The 13,460-nt window shown below is 43.9% G+C and overlaps 2 protein-coding genes across 2 annotated transcripts in view; one reads left to right on the forward strand and one right to left on the reverse strand.

The window, feature by feature from the left end:
* Positions 1–104: 104 nt before the first annotated feature.
* On the reverse strand, positions 105–5,254 carry LOC109871442 (mediator of RNA polymerase II transcription subunit 4-like). Its single transcript, XM_020462341.2, has 7 exons — positions 4,850–5,254; positions 2,942–3,008; positions 2,531–2,701; positions 2,289–2,346; positions 2,095–2,181; positions 1,715–1,846; positions 105–1,554 (listed from the first exon to the last, which is right to left on the reverse strand). Exons 1-7 carry the CDS (start codon positions 4,918–4,920, stop codon positions 1,382–1,384), a joined length of 759 nt encoding a protein of 252 aa, XP_020317930.1. The 5' UTR covers positions 4,921–5,254; the 3' UTR covers positions 105–1,381.
* LOC109871441 (integral membrane protein 2B-like) overlaps positions 4,997–13,460 on the forward strand; it is a 29,230-nt gene continuing 20,766 nt past the window's right edge. The window contains exon 1 of the mRNA XM_020462339.2: positions 4,997–5,368. Coding sequence (XP_020317928.1) covers positions 5,288–5,368 — 81 coding nt within the window. The 5' untranslated portion in view covers positions 4,997–5,287. The remainder of the gene's footprint in view (positions 5,369–13,460) is intronic.

Genomic DNA, 13,460 nt, shown 5'->3' on the forward strand with positions numbered 1-13,460 from the left:
ATTCTCTAAGATATGAGCAACACAAACGTATTTACTCAAAAGTGGTATTTATTTATCCGGTTTGGAAAAACCTACTATATATACAGACCTATTTACACATGGAGCAAACACTCATCAGTCAAACAAAACAAAAATGACTTTCTATATAAAGAATATATGGTGAGCTTGATGAACCTTGGCCGGCAAGTGTGAACTCGGCAAGCAGAAGAAATAAAAAATCTACTCCTGGAGAGATGTTTTAACCAACAGCAGAGACATTAAGGAGCATTTGGGTTTAAATCTGCAACACATTCTTTCAAAACAAATACATTTAAATTCCCTTCAAGGGTACATGTACTTTTCAACACTATTCCCCATTGTCAGTCTCTAAAAAAAACAAAATAAACAAATGATGGGGAGCCAGATAGACAATGAAAGGAATACGCCATTGTTATCACCATCAGAGTTACGTAGTATCAGACATTTCCCTGAACTGAATCAGCGTATCCAAATGTGTTCGATGAGGTTGAGATTAGGGCTCTGCGCAGATCAGTCAAGTTCTTCCACATCGATCTCCATAGACCATTTCTTTATGGACCTCGCTTTGTACATGGGGGCATTGTCATGCTGAAACAAGAAAGGGCCTTCCCCAAACTGTTGCCACAAGGTTGGAAGCACAGAATCGTCTAGAATGTCATTGTATCTTGTAGAGTTAAGATTTCCCTTCACTGGAACTAAGGGGCCTAGCCCGAACCATGAAAAACAGCCTCAGACCATTATTCCTCCTCCACCAAACTGTACAGTTGGCACTATTCAGTCGGGCAGGTAGCGTTCTCCTGGCATCCGCCAAATCCAGAGCCGTCCGTCGGCCTGCCAGATGGCACAGCATGACACATCACTCCAGAGAACAGCACTGTTGACAGGGGCAGCTCTAGCAGGGTAGAAATTTGACGAATTGACTTGTTGGAATGGTGGCATCCTATGATGTTGCCACATTGAACGTCACTAAGCTCTTTAGTAAGGCCCTTCTACTGACAAAGTTTATCCATGGAGATTGCATAGCTGTGTGCTCGATTGTATACACCTCTCAGCAAAGGGTGTGGCTGAAATAACCAAATCCACTAATTTGAAGGGGTGTCCACATTCAAAAGTATATATAGTGTATTACATTGGGGATGACATAATTTAGTACAAATGTTTCATCAACAAGCTGGGAAAAGAGAGGGTCAGAGTGATCAAACTCTAGCTTTTCGTACACGTTATGAGTGTGATGGATAGCTGGCTCTACGATGTACTGGGAGTGTCCAATTCCCAACACACAGTTACCTGATGATTCAGATATATACACACAGGTGGGCGGACGGATGGACAGACAGACACACACACACACACACTCAGCCAGTCAGTCCGAGTCGCTGCTGCTGCTGGATGAGTCTGTAGACATAGCTTCCACGTCATCCTCGTTCTCTTTGTTGTGGCCGGGGGGCTCCAGCCCAAAGTCGTTGCCATGGTGCGGGGGGAGCATACCCACTGAGACGTCGGACGATTGCCAGGGGTACTGGGGTGTAAGCACATCTGAGGAGGGAAGGAAGGAAAGAGTATTTGAGCTGCGTGATAGGGTTAGTATTATACAGTATAGTCCACAGAATCACATCAAACACACAGACCATAGAAGAAAAAAAACAGTTGACTTAATTTGTAGAAGAAAGGAACCACACATAAAACAAAAGCATACCCGGCAATCTCCCAGCAGCCAGTGCATCTCCAGGGAGGTGTCCGTTCACACCATTAGTTGGCAGATTGCTCATGTGACCCAACATTCCACTGCGCATCTCTAGGTCAGTCGGGTAAGGTCTACGTGGATCACCTGTTATAAGGAATGTCATCAAGTCGATTGAAGAGTAATTACTGTAGTATTGTGAATGCTAGTCACTGCTGTGATAGGGAGTATTTGAACCTATCACTACCGAGAGGAAATTCCAGTCTGGAGAGAAGGAACATGCAAGGGAAGGAGGATCTGGGGGAGGTAGTGATTGGGGGGGAGGTAGTGATTGGGGGGGAAAGGGTATCTAAGACTTCAAAACAAAATAGAAAAAGGTCAGAAAGAAGACAAACCTGGTACCCAGTTGAGAGGGGCACACACTGCATTACTGGCACTAATCCTGTGGGCATATTTGATGATCTCTTCTGAGGAGATGCTCCCTGAAAGACAACAGTTATTTTAGTTTCACATCTATAATCTCTGGTGGTATTTATGTATCAGAAGGCTCTCCAGGTACTCAGACGAATGCTGTGAAAATCAGGCTCACCTTTTCTGGCCTTATCAATAGATTTTAGCTTCTCCTTTGCTTGGTATACAGCAGTCGCCTAGAAGAGAGAAGTTTGGGCAAAAAAGGTTAGGTTGAATCAAAGCCATAAACAATGTGCTGTTGGGTTCCAATTTAGTAAAGGAAACACATTGTACACATTGTATAAACACATTGTATAGACTCTTATTGTATAGACTCACATTGTATAGACTCTTATCATTCTCCAGCGCCACTATTCTCACCAGTATATGTTCAGCCTCCTTCAGCTGTTTCTGGAGCTGCTGGATGTCGCAGTCTCTCTTCTCCACCTCCTTCTCCAGGACCTGCATCTCTTGGTGCACCTTGCCCTGCTCCTGTGCCACCCTCATCAGCTCCTGGAACTCTCTGTCTCGCTGCACCAGCAGCTCCAGGATCTACCCACAGCAAAACACGTGCATTCAGACTTCTGACCGACTGCACATTGTAAGATAGACTACTATTGACACAAAGTTGTGTGGAGAAAAGCACTCTCAAACCTATTTCACAAAATGCAAACTAAATCTGAGTGGTATGTTCAGTTATGGTGCACATCTTATAATTCTTTGAATAGCTTGGATTGCAGATATTGTTGCTACATTTAAATATAGTTTTAGGTTGAATCAGGTGCCTGTTACCTGGGTGTCCTCGCCTCCTTGGGGGAGTTTTTGGCTCCTTGACAGTGCAAGCATCTCTATCAATTCCCTGAAATACGAGTAACATTGGGTTTTATACACTGCTCAAAAAAATAAAGGGAACACTTAAACAACACAATGTAACTCCAAGTCATTCACACTTCTGTGAAATCAAACTGTCCACTGAGGAAGCAACACTGATTGGCAATACATTTCACATGCTGTTGTGCAAATGGAATGAACAACAGGTGGAAATTATAGGCAATTAGCAAGACACCCCCAATAAAGGAGTGGTTCTGCAGGTGGTGACCACAGACCACTTCTCAGTTCCTATGCTTCCTGGCTGATGTTTTGGTCACTTTTGAATGCTGGCGGTGCGTTCACTCTAGTGGTAGCATGAGACGGAGTCTACAACCCACACAAGTGGCTCAGGTAGTGCAGCTCATCCAGGATGGCACATCAATGCAAGCTGTGGCAAGAAGGTTTGCTGTGTCTGTCAGCGTAGTGTCCAGAGCATGGAGGCGCTACCAGGAGACAGGCCAGTACATCAGGAGACGTGGAGGAGGCCATAGGAGGGCAACAACCCAGCAGCAGGACCGCTACCTCCGCCTTTGTGCAAGGAGGAGCAGGAGGAACACTGCCAGAGCCCTGCAAAATGACCTCCAGCAGGCCACAAATGTGCATGTGTCTGCTCAAACGGTCAGAAACAGACTCCATGAGGGTGGTATGAGGGCCCGACGTCCACAGGTGGGGGTTGTGCTTACAGCCCAACACCGTGCAGGACGTTTGGCATTTGCCAGAGAACACCAAGATTGGCAAATTCACCACTGGCACTCTGTGCTCTTCACAGATGAAAGCAGGTTCACATTGAGCACATGTGACAGACGTGACAGAGTCTGCAGACACCGTGGAGAACGTTCTGCTGCATGCAACATCCTCCAGCATGACCGGTTTGGCGGTGGGTCAGTCATGGTGTGGGGTGGCATTTCTTTGGAGGGCCGTGCAGCCCTCCATGTGCTCGCCAGAGATAGCCTGACTGCCATTAGGTACCGAGATGAGATCCTCAGACCCCTTGTGAGACCATATGCTGGTGCGGTTGGCCCTGGGTTCCTCCTAATGCAAGACAATGCTAGACCTCATGTGGCTGGAGTGTGTCTGCAGTTCCTGCAAGAGGAAGGCATTGATGCTTCCCGCCCGTTCCCCAAACCTGAATCCACTTGAGCACATCTGGGACATCATGTCTCGCTCCATCCACCAACGTCCAGGTCTGGGAGGAGACCATCCGCCACCTCATCAGGAGCATGCCCAGGCGTTGTAGGGAGGTCATACAGGCATGCGGAGGCCACACACACTACTGAGCCTCATTTTGACTTGTTTTAAGGACATTACATCAAAGTTGGATCAGCCTGTAGTGTGGTTTTCCACTTTAATTTTGAGTGTGACGCCAAATCCAGACCTCCATGGGTTGATAAATTTGTGTGTGATTTTGTTGTCAGCACATTCAACACATTCAGATCTAGGATGTGTTATTTTAGTGATCCCTTTATTTTTTTGAGCAGTGTATATACACAATCCATGGCTGACGTTATAGCCTATACAACAGTAGTTCACAAAAAAATTCGGTTACTGTACCACCAACTGAATTTTGCTCTGCCTGGAGTACACCTAATGTACCCCCTCATGTGCATTTAACCAGTAACCCTATGATCTCATGAGTCTTCTCAAGTACCCCTTGTGGATAGGCCAATTACCCCCAGGGGTCCCAGTACCCCTGGTTGGGAACCACTGGCCTAGCAGTAACATTACACTCAGAACACGAAACGTAGGCATTGTTGAATAAACTACAAACTAGATCATTTGAATGGCTGTTCAGGAAACAATTATTCCGGTGAGAAAATAATACATTCGTACCTGGATAACACTTCTAAATCGTCCAGTACCGATAATAACCGCTCTTTCGTAGATTTATCAGTCACCGCCATTATTGTTTCCACGCCACTGCGCAGAACAGGAAATAGAGCTGATGTTTTGTTGTGTGTAAATAAAGCGTGCTAGCGACGTCTGTTGGAAAGGAGTGAAAAGGCATTCTGTTGGCGAAGTCAACTGAGGCAAAAATAGAAAGAGGCGGAGCCACATCTATACAGAAGAAAATAGTATTCTCTGGAAGTTAGGTGCTCGGCGCTCAGCTGTTGAGTTTAGGAGAATATTTGGTTGAGTCGGGCAGCACGAGCTGTGAGTGTTTATCTGCGCGGTCGTAGGAGCTAGCTACAGCAGCAAGATTCCAAAGAACTTCGACGTGCTAAACACACTCGCTCTGTTATTTTGAAATCAACGAGTGCAAATTTCACGATGGTGAAGGTATCCTTTAATTCGGCCCTCGGGCAGAAAGACATGAAAAAGGACAGCGAAACCCTAATTCCCGAGGACAAGGTGAGTAATTACAACTGCGAATAGCCATCAAGGATTGTGTTATTGACTGTACGTTTGTTTATGTGTAACTGTGTTTTTGTCGCACTGCTTTGCTTTATCTTGGCCAGGTCACAGTTGTAAATGAGAAGTTGTTCTCAACTGGCCTACCTGGTTAAATAAATAAAGGTGAAAAAATAAATAATAATAAGTACGTTAACGTTGGTTACCTAACGTTAGAAAACATTGTCACTGTTGAACAGACACAGATGGCAAAATTAAGACGTCAATCCCCTAGTTAGCTCCTTTAGCCAGATCAGAGATTAGCCAATGCATTATATATAGCTAGCTAATTACCGAAATTAGATACATTTGAACTAAGCGAAAGTAATATTTGGCCAAATGTGTCTAAATTTAACATTAGGTCTGAGACGTGCTTAATCAGCTCTCAACAATTCACTGACCACCATTATCTAACGTGAAATTATAGCCTACAGGGGCTGCCAGTTACTGCTTTCTTTCCCCTTCTTTGCAAATGGCAGGCTGAATGTCAATTTAATGTTTTGAGTTTTGGAGATCAGCTGGAACTTGTTTGTCACTTGAAGCCAGCACTTGTTCAGTCCCCGCTGCTTACATTGATACACCATCAACTGTTCTTTCTCATTCCAAGAACAGCAGTAGCGTTTTGATAAGGGTTATCAACACTGAATTGTCATCATTCTGTTGTTTGTCAGTGTTGGTTGGACCAAGAAATGGACAGACACAACATTCATTTCTAAGAACGGTATGATGCCAGGTATTTAGAAATAATCTAAAATAAGAAACTTTGTCCCCAGGGGGGAAATTTCTATTGCACATTAACAACATCTCATAAATACATGAATAAATATGGTATATGAAATATGCAGTACAGACGCCTACATGACACAATGCATATGCTCACAACTGATAAGAAGAGTAGGAGCGTGAGACAGCACTCATATGATGTCTGCTCACTTATCATCAAATCCATGCCAATTGGGCAGGTTGCCTCTGAGAAGATGATGTGAAGTGGCAGGCGAGTCTGCATTGCAAATAACTCCATCTGTCTCCGCTCGCTGACTCATACCATTCAATACATTTTTCAGTACACAGTTCTGTCTATCCTTCCACCCATTAAGATTCTCACAGCCTAGACTGTTTCCCCTTGAGGAAATTTGTCTTGGGTCTCCCAACAAGCCCAGCGTTGTATTACATTTATCACAACACAAAACAATACAGGGTTACATACAGTCAATATGGATAATGGAACTACCATGCATTGGTCAAATCAAGCTTTATTTATACAGCACATTTCAGACTATGCTTTACAGGAAAGCATCTTCAGGTTCTCCGGCAGGCTATTCCAGAGGCTGGGGGCATAATCACTGAGGGACCTACTAGGTAGATACCATTAAAGCATGTCTGACATGTATTTTGGTGCACAATTGTGGGTTGATTTTAAGAACCAATAGAATAATCTTAAAATGTATTCTAAATCTCACAGGCAGCCAGTGCAGACCTTAAAACTGGTGTAATGTGTGCTCTCCATCTTGGTCATTACGTGTGCTGCAGCATTCTGTATGTTTTGCAGTCGACGAAAATTTAATTCAGAATCTAAATCAGTTTTTTTTACCTGGTGTTTTATCTTTATTCCCTGTGAATTTAAATGTGCGGCTAGATTCTCTCTGTGCTTTGGCTCTGACAATAAGTACCTCGGTCTTGTCTTGATTTAGCTGGAGGAAGTTGTGAGTCATCAAAGTATTTTAATCACTTATGTAGTCTAATAATTGATTTGTGGAGCTAAAATCCTCTGGTGGCACAAATGTAAAGTTGTGTATCTTGCTGTGCTTTCTGATAATGCTGTCAAGGGGATATATATATATATATATATATAACCCCATCTCACACAGTTGAAGTCGGAAGTTTACATACACCTTAGCTAAATACATTTAAACTCAGTTTTTCACAATTCAGGAGTGGAGAATGTGGGAAGTTTTAAGTTCCTCTGCGTACACATCACGGACAAACTGAAATGGTCCACCCACACAGACAGCGTGGTGAAGAAGGTGCAACGGCGCCTCTTCAACCTCAGGAGGCTGAAGAAATTTGTCTTGTCACCAAAGACCACTCACAAACTTTTACAGATGCACAATCGAGAACATCCTGTCGGGCTGTATCACCGCCTGGTACGGCAACTGCTCCGCCCACAACCACAAGGCTCTCCAGAGGGTAGTTAGGCCTGCACAACGCATCACCAGGGGCAAACTACCCGCCCTCCATGACACCTACACCACCCAATGTCACAGGAAGGCCAAAAAGAACATCAAGGTCAACAACCACCTGAGCCACTGCCTGTTCACCCCGCTATCATCCAGAAGGCGAGGTCAGTACAGGTGCATCAAAGCAGGGATCGTGAGACAGAAGCTGTTTTTCAATCTCAAGGCCATCAGACTGTTAAACAGCCATCACTAACATTAAGTGGCTGCTGCCAACATACTGACTCAAATCTCTAGCCACTTTAATCATTCAAAATTGGATGTAATAAATGTATAACTAGTCACTTTAAACAATGCCACTTTGTATAATGTTTACATACCCTACATTAACTCATCTCATATGTACAGTGCCTTGCGAAAGTATTCGGCCCCCTTGAACTTTGCGACCTTTTGCCACATTTCAGGCTTCAAACATAAAGATATAAAACTGTATCTTTTTGTGAAGAATCAACAACAAGTGGGACACAATCATGAAGTGGAACGACATTTATTGGATATTTCAAACTTTTTTAACAAATCAAAAACTGAAAAATTGGGCGCGCAAAATTATTCAGCCCCTTTACTTTCAGTGCAGCAAACTCTCTCCAGAGGTTCAGTGAGGATCTCTGAATGATCCAATGTTGACCTAAATGTCTAATGATGATAAATACAATCCACCTGTGTGTAATCAAGTCTCCGTATAAATGCACCTGCACTGTGATAGTCTCAGAGGTCCGTTAAAAGCGCAGAGAGCATCATGAAGAACAAGGAACACACCAGGCAGGTCCGAGATACTGTTGTGAAGAAGTTTAAAGCCGGATTTGGATACAAAAAGATTTCCCAAGCTTTAAACGTTCAGCTCATACAAGGAGAAGACTGATCAGAGATGCAGCCAAGAGGCCCATGATCACTCTGGATGAACTGCAGAGATCTACAGCTGAGGTTGGAGACTCTGTCCATAGGACAACAATCAGTCGTATATTGCACAAATCTGGCTTTTATGGAAGAGTGGCAAGAAGAAAGCCTTTTCTTAAAGATATCCATAAAAAGTGTCGTTTAAAGTTTGCCACAAGCCACCTGGGAGACACACCAAACATGTGGAAGAAGGTGCTATGGTCAGATTTTTTTGGGCAACAATGCAAAACGTTATGTTTGGCGTAAAAGCAACACAGCTCATCACCTAGAACACACCATCACCACTGTCAAACATGGTGGTGGCAGCATCATGGTTTGGGCCTGCTTTTCTTCAGCAGGGACAGGGAAGATGGTTCAAATTGATGGGAAGATGGATGGAGCCAAATACAGGACCATTCTGGAAGAAAACCTGATGGAGTCTGCAAAAGACCTGAGACTGGGACGGAGATTTGTCTTCCAACAAGACAATGATCCAAAACATAAAGCAAAATCTACAATGGAATGGTTCAAAAATAAACATATCCAGGTGTTAGAATGGCCAAGTCAAATTCCAGACCTGAATCCAATCGAGAATCTGTGGAAAGAACTGAAAACTGCTGTTCACAAATGCTCTCCATCCAACCTCACTGAGCTCGAGCTGTTTTGCAAGGAGGAATGGGAAAACATTTCAGTCTCTCGATGTGCAAAACCGATAGAGACATACCCCAAGCGACTTACAGCTGTAATCGCAGCAAAAGGTGGCGCTACAAAGTATTAACTTAAGGGGGCTGAATAATTTTGCACACCCATTTTTTCAGTTTTTGATTTGTTAAAAAAGTTTGAAATATCCAATAAATGTCGTTCCACTTCATGATTGTATCCCACTTGTTGTTGATTCTTCACAAAAAGATACCGTTTTATATCTTTATGTTTGAAGCCTGAAATGTGGCAAAAGGTCGCAAAGTTCAAGGGGGCCGAATACTTTCGCAAGGCACTGTATATACTGTACACTATACCATCTACTGCATCTTGCCTATGCCGTTCAGCCATCGCTCATCCATATATTTATATGTACATATTCATATTTATTCCTTTACACTGGTGTGTGTATAAGGTAGTTGTTGTGAAATTGTTAGATATTACTGTGTGGTCGGAACTAGAAACACAAGCATTCGCTACACTCGCATTAACATTGCTAACCATGTGTATGTGACCAATAAGATTTGATTTGACTGTTTCGGGTAGCCTTCCACAAGCTCCCCAAAATAAGTTGGGTGAATTTTGGCCCATTCCTCCTGACCGAGCCGGTGTAACTGAGTTAGGTTTGTAGGTTTCCTTGCTCGCACACGCTTTTTCAGTTCTGCCCACAAATTTTATATGGGATTGAGGTCAGGGCTTTGTGATGGACACTCCAATACCTTGACTTTGTTGTCCTTAAGACATTTTGCCACAACTTTGGAAGTATGCTTGGGGTCATTGTCCATTCCGGAAGACCCATTTGCGACCAAGCTTTAACTTCCTGACTGATGTCTTGATGTTGCTTCAATATATCCACATAATTTTACTTCCTCATGATGCCATCTATTTTGTGAAGTACATCAGTCCCTCAAGCAGCAAAAGCACCCCCACAATATGATGATGCTGCCGCCCCCGCATGTCACGGTTGGGATGGTGTTTTTCGGCTTGCAAGCCTCCCCCTTTTCCTCCAAACATTACCATGGTCATTATGGCCAAACCGTTCTATTTTTGTTTCATCAGACCAGAGGACATTTCTCCAAAAAGTATGATCTTTGTCCCCATGTGCAGTTGCAAACTGTAGTCTGGCTTTTTTATGGCAGTTTTGGAGCAGTGGCTTCTTCCTTACTGAGCGGCATTTCAGGTTATGTTGATATAGGACTAATTTTACTGTGGATATAAATACTTTTGTGCCTGTTTCCTCCAGCATCTTCACAAGGTCCTTTGCTGTTGTTCTGGGATTTATTTGCACTTTTTGCTCCAAAGTACGTTCATCTTTAGGAGACAGAACACGTCTTGAAGGCTGCGTGGTCCCATGGTGTTTATACTTGTGTACTATTGTTTGTACGGATGAACGCGGTACCTTCAGGTGTTTGGAAATTGCTCCCAAGGATGAACCAGATTTGTGGGGGTCTACAATTTTTTTTGTGAGGCCTTGGCTGATTTCTTTTGATTTTCCCATGATGTCAAGCAAAGACGCACTGAGTTTGAAGGTAGGCCTTCAAATACATCCACAGGTACACCTCCAATTGACTCAAATGATGTCAATTAGCCTATCAGAAGCTTCTAAAGCCATGACATAATTTTCTGGAATTTTCCAAGCTTTTTAAAGGCGCATTCAACTTGGTGTATGTATACTTCTGACTCACTGGAATTGTGATGCAGTGAAATAATCTGTCTGTAAACAATTGTTGAAAAAATTACTTGTGTCCATGTAGAGGTCGACCGATTTTATGATTTTTTTTTCATCACCGATACCAATTATTGGTCCTCCAATCAAACACCTTTGGAGGAGCAAAAAAAGCCGATACCGATTAATTGGCCAATTTTTTTTAAATAAAAAAATATTTAAAAAAGATATATATCATACATACATACAGAGGGGCAAAAAAGTATTTAGTCAGCCACCAATTGTGCAAGTTCTCCCACTTAAAAAGATGAGAGGCCTGTAATTTTCATCATAGGTACACTTCAACTATGACAGACAAAATGAGAAAAAAAAATCACATTGTAGGATTTTGAATGAATTTATTTGCAAATTATGGTGGAAAATAAGCATTTGGTCAATAACAAAAGTTTATCTCCAATACTTTGTTATATACCCTTTGTTGGCAATGACAGAGGTCAAACTTTTTCTGTAAGTCTTCACAAGGTTTTCACACACTATTGCTGGTATTTTGGCCCATTCCTCCATGCAGATCTCCTCTAGAGCAGTGATATTTTGGGGCTGTTGCTGGGCAAGTGTAAAGGAATGATTATGTACATAAGAATGAGTGATGGCCGAACGGCATAGGCAAGATGCAGTAGATGGTATAGAGTACAGTATATACATACGAGATGAGTAATGTAGGGTATGTAAACATATAAAGTGGCATTGTTTAAAGTGGCTTGTGATACATTTATTACATCAATTTTTCCATCTTAAAGTGGCTAGAGTTGAGTCAGTATGTTGGCAGCAGCCACTCAATGTTAGTTCATGGCTGTTTAACAGTCTGATGTTCTTGAGATAGAAGCTGTTTTTCAGTCTCTCGGTCCTAGCTTTGATGCACCTGTACTCACCTCGACTTCTGGATGATAGCGGGGTAAACAGGCATTGGCTCGGGTGGTTGTTGTCCTTGATGATCTTTTTGGCCTTCCTGTGACATCGGGTGGTGTAGGTGTCCTGGAGGGCAGGTAGTTTGCATTGTGCAGACCTCACTACCCTCTGAAGAGCCTTACGGTTATGGGCGGAGCAGTTGCTGTACCAGGCGGTGATACAGCCCGACAGGATGCTCTCGATAGTGCATCTGTAAAAATTGAGTGTGTTTGGTGACAAGCCAAATTTCTTCAGCCTCCAGAGGTTAAAGAGGCGCTGCTGCGCTTTCTTCACCATGCTGTCTGTGTGGGTCGACCATTCCAGTTTGTCTGAAATGTGTACGACGAGGAACTTAACTTTCCACCCTAACCACTACTGTCCCGTCGATGTGGATAGGGGGGTGCTCCTTCTGCTGTTTCCTGAAGTCCACAATCATCTCCTTTGTTTTGTTGATGTTGAGTGTGAGGTTATTTTCCTGACACCACACTCGGAGGGCCCTCCCTGTAGGCCATCTCGTCGTCGTTGTTGGTAATCAAGCCTACCACTGTAGTGTTGTCTGCAAACTTGATGATTGAGTTGGAGGTGTGCATGGCCACGCAGTTGTGGGTGAACAGGGTGTACAGGAGAGGGCTCAGAACGCACCCCTGTGGGCACCAGTGTTGAGGGTCAGCGGGGTGGAGATGTTGTTACCTACCCTCACCACCTGGTGGTGGCCCGTCAGGAAGTCCAGGACCCAGTTGCACAGGGCGGGGTCGAGACTCAGGGACCCAGACCCAGGGCTTATTGACGAGTTTGGAGGGTACTATGGTGTTAAATGCTGAGCTGTAGTCGATGAACAGCATTCTTACATAGGTATTTCTCTTGTCCAGATGGGTTAGGGCAGTGTGATTGTGATTGTGTCATCTGTGGACCTATTGGGGCGGTAAGCAAATTGGAGTGGGTTTAGGGTGTCAGGTAGGGTGGAGGTGATATGGTCCTTGGCTAGTCTCTCAAAGCACTTCATGATGATAGAAGTGAGTGCTACGGGGCGGTAGTCATTTAGCTCAATTACCTTAGCTTTTTTGGGAACAGGAACAATGGTGGCCCGCTTGAAGCATGTGGGAACAGCAGACTGGGATAAGGATTGATTGTTTACGGACATATTCACACCAGCCAGCTGGTCTGCGCATGCTCTAAGGACGCGGCTGGGGATGCCGTCTGGGCCTGCGGCCCTGCGAGGGTTAACACATTTAAATGTTTTACTCATGTTGGCTGCAGTGAAGGAGAGCCCGCAGGTTTTGGTAGCGGGCCTTGTCAGTGGCACTGTTTTGTCCTCAAGCAAGCAAAGAAGTTGTTTAGTTTGTCTGTGAGCAAGACATCGTGGTCTGCGATGGGGCTGGTTTTTCTTTTGTACTCCGTGATTGACTGGAGACCCTGCCACATACCTCTCGCGTCTGAGCCGTTGAATTGCGACTCTACTTTGTCTCTATACTGATGCTTATTTTGTTTGATTGCCTTGCAGAGGGAATAGCTACACTGTTTGTATTTGGTCATGTTTCCGGTCACCTTGCCCTGATTAAAGGCAGTGGTTCATGCTTTAAGTTTTGCGCGAATGTTGCGGTTTCTGGTTGGGGAATGTTTTAATAGATGCTGTGGG

Source organism: Oncorhynchus kisutch, linkage group LG26, assembly GCF_002021735.2.
Source record: "Oncorhynchus kisutch isolate 150728-3 linkage group LG26, Okis_V2, whole genome shotgun sequence".
Lineage (NCBI taxonomy): Eukaryota > Metazoa > Chordata > Actinopteri > Salmoniformes > Salmonidae > Oncorhynchus > Oncorhynchus kisutch.

Bases quoted from the DNA above. Each gene is read 5' to 3' on its own strand.
- LOC109871442 (XM_020462341.2), bottom strand. From the start codon at position 4,920: ATGGCGGTGACTGATAAATCTACGAAAGAGCGGTTATTATCGGTACTG. The intron at 2,702-2,941 runs GTAACAGGCACC...TGCTGTGGGTAG, and splicing joins AAGGAGGCGAGGACACCCAG to ATCCTGGAGCTGCTGGTGCA. The intron at 2,347-2,530 runs GTGAGAATAGTG...TCTCTCTTCTAG, and splicing joins AGGAGGCTGAACATATACTG to GCGACTGCTGTATACCAAGC.